At 35.8% G+C, this 2,029-nt stretch overlaps 1 protein-coding gene across 1 annotated transcript; it reads left to right on the forward strand.

Annotated features, from left to right (window-relative positions):
* Positions 1–1,093: 1,093 nt before the first annotated feature.
* On the forward strand, positions 1,094–1,456 carry LOC129975488 (uncharacterized). The gene has a single exon (XM_056088550.1). It carries the CDS (start codon positions 1,094–1,096, stop codon positions 1,454–1,456), a length of 363 nt encoding a protein of 120 aa, XP_055944525.1.
* The last annotated feature ends 573 nt before the right edge of the window (positions 1,457–2,029 follow it).

Genomic DNA, 2,029 nt, shown 5'->3' on the forward strand with positions numbered 1-2,029 from the left:
ATTTGTTTCGGGAAGAGATGGGCCATTTTCACCGGCAAGATTTTTTTTTTCGAAATTTACCTCGCATGAAAGGTAGGAATCTCTAATACATTCGTCATTTTGTATAAAGTACTTCATACTTTATGAGTATACAAATGAACGTGTTTGGGAGTATAGCTGACAGAACATGAAAAAACATTCGTTTTGCTATGACGTTTAAATCGTAATTATCGTGCCGCCACTTTTATATGAAGATGTTAGTTCAAAATTTCATATTCCGTCCTTTGCGTTCATAAATGAAACAGGCACTTTTTCTAAATGTTCTACTTATAAGCATAATTGAACTTCTCAGAGAAGCGTTTCCAAAGCACAAAACATAAAATATTTCAATGTGGTCATATCTACATATATCATCATGGAAATTGTGCATTCTGCAATGGATGAAAAAAATCAATTTTTTCTTCTAACGATATATAATCCATCAAAGCTTAAAAATATTTTAGAAATGAAAGAAATGGAAACCTGAATTCAAGGTATAAAATAATAGGAGGATAGCATTTATAGATTGGACCAACAATTCTCGTGTTAGCACACAAGAAAAGTGGTAAAAGTTCTATAATAAAATATTCTTCGATATTCTCCGTGGCATTTAAATTTAGTTGCAAAGCAAGATGAGAAGAGTATCTTTAGAAATTCAGAGTGGACATGGTCCAGCCTTAAAATTTCTAAAATATGCTCAAATCAGATTTTAGTGATTGAGCTCTTCAAATATTTTTCGTACATACCACCCATTATGGATTATTTTTGATTATTGTGCCGAGAGTAATGCATCAATGACCAGGAATGTGTTCGAATTTTCTTGTATTTCCCTGTGATTGCTCAATATTTCATTTCCCCATTATTTTGGCGAAGAAATCGTATTATTTATATTTAATATTATTTTTCGTATTTGAAGTATTAATTTCTTATTAATTCGTTTTGGCTATCATGTTTATTATTATGATTCTTAACTCTTAATTTTTTAAACAAATGTGTAATTTTAAATAATTAAAACTTTTTCTAATACTTGTAATTATTGTAAAAATTATCAGTTTTCCACATCGAGTAACAAAAAATGCCTAATACAGAAAACGAAAGTGTCAATGCTGGCGCTCCGATAGAATCGCAGTTGTCCCATCTTTCGGTGAAAATACCGCTGCTGTGGAGGAAGAATATAACATTATGGTTCATCCAAGTAGAAAGCAATTTCGCTCTAGCAAAAATAACTAATGACCTTACAAAATACAATTATTTGATTGCGTCTGTTGATCCGGAAACTTTATCTGCGGTACCTGATATTTTACTCTCACCCTCCGACACCAATAAATATGATGCGTTAAAGGCTGGACTTATAACAGAATTTTCCGCTTCGGAAAATGAACAGATCCATCGACTGCTTTCTGAACCACATTTAGGCGCCGATAAACCATCGCAGTAACTCCGAAAGATGCTCCAACTCGGTGATGGCACAGGCATAAAAGAAGATTTTCTCAAAACGTTATGGCTGCAAAGACTGCAGTCAGATATGCAGGCAATTTTATCCATAAGTTCAGAATGCCTGAACAATTTGGCCATCATGGCCGACAAAATTGGCGAGGTCCGTATTTCCTCAACAGTTAACAGCGTCTTTGCCGTTAGCCGAGGTGCGGAAAGCGTCCACTCTGGATGAGTTTACTGCACTCCCAAGCGAAATCGCCGATTTTAGAAAGCAGGTACAACGGCTTTCCCGAGACAGAAGCAAAAGTCCGTTCCATCGGAAAAACAGACAGCGCAGTTTCTCTCTCTGGGTTTCCAGTGATGATGGGATAAAATTCTTTTATTATCATTCACTTTTCGGAGAGAAAGCACTGAAGTGCGTATCTCCAAGTTCGTACTCAATTAACTCGCAATAGCGGCTGTCGATCAACCTACATGGGCGGCAGCCGCGCAATCGTATCGTTTGCATGTTTATCATAAGAGATCCCACTTCAAATTTTTGATAGATTCTGGATCTAAAGTTTCGTGCATACTG

This window comes from Argiope bruennichi, chromosome 7 (genome assembly GCF_947563725.1).
Source record: "Argiope bruennichi chromosome 7, qqArgBrue1.1, whole genome shotgun sequence".
Taxonomy (NCBI): Eukaryota; Metazoa; Arthropoda; class Arachnida; order Araneae; family Araneidae; genus Argiope; species Argiope bruennichi.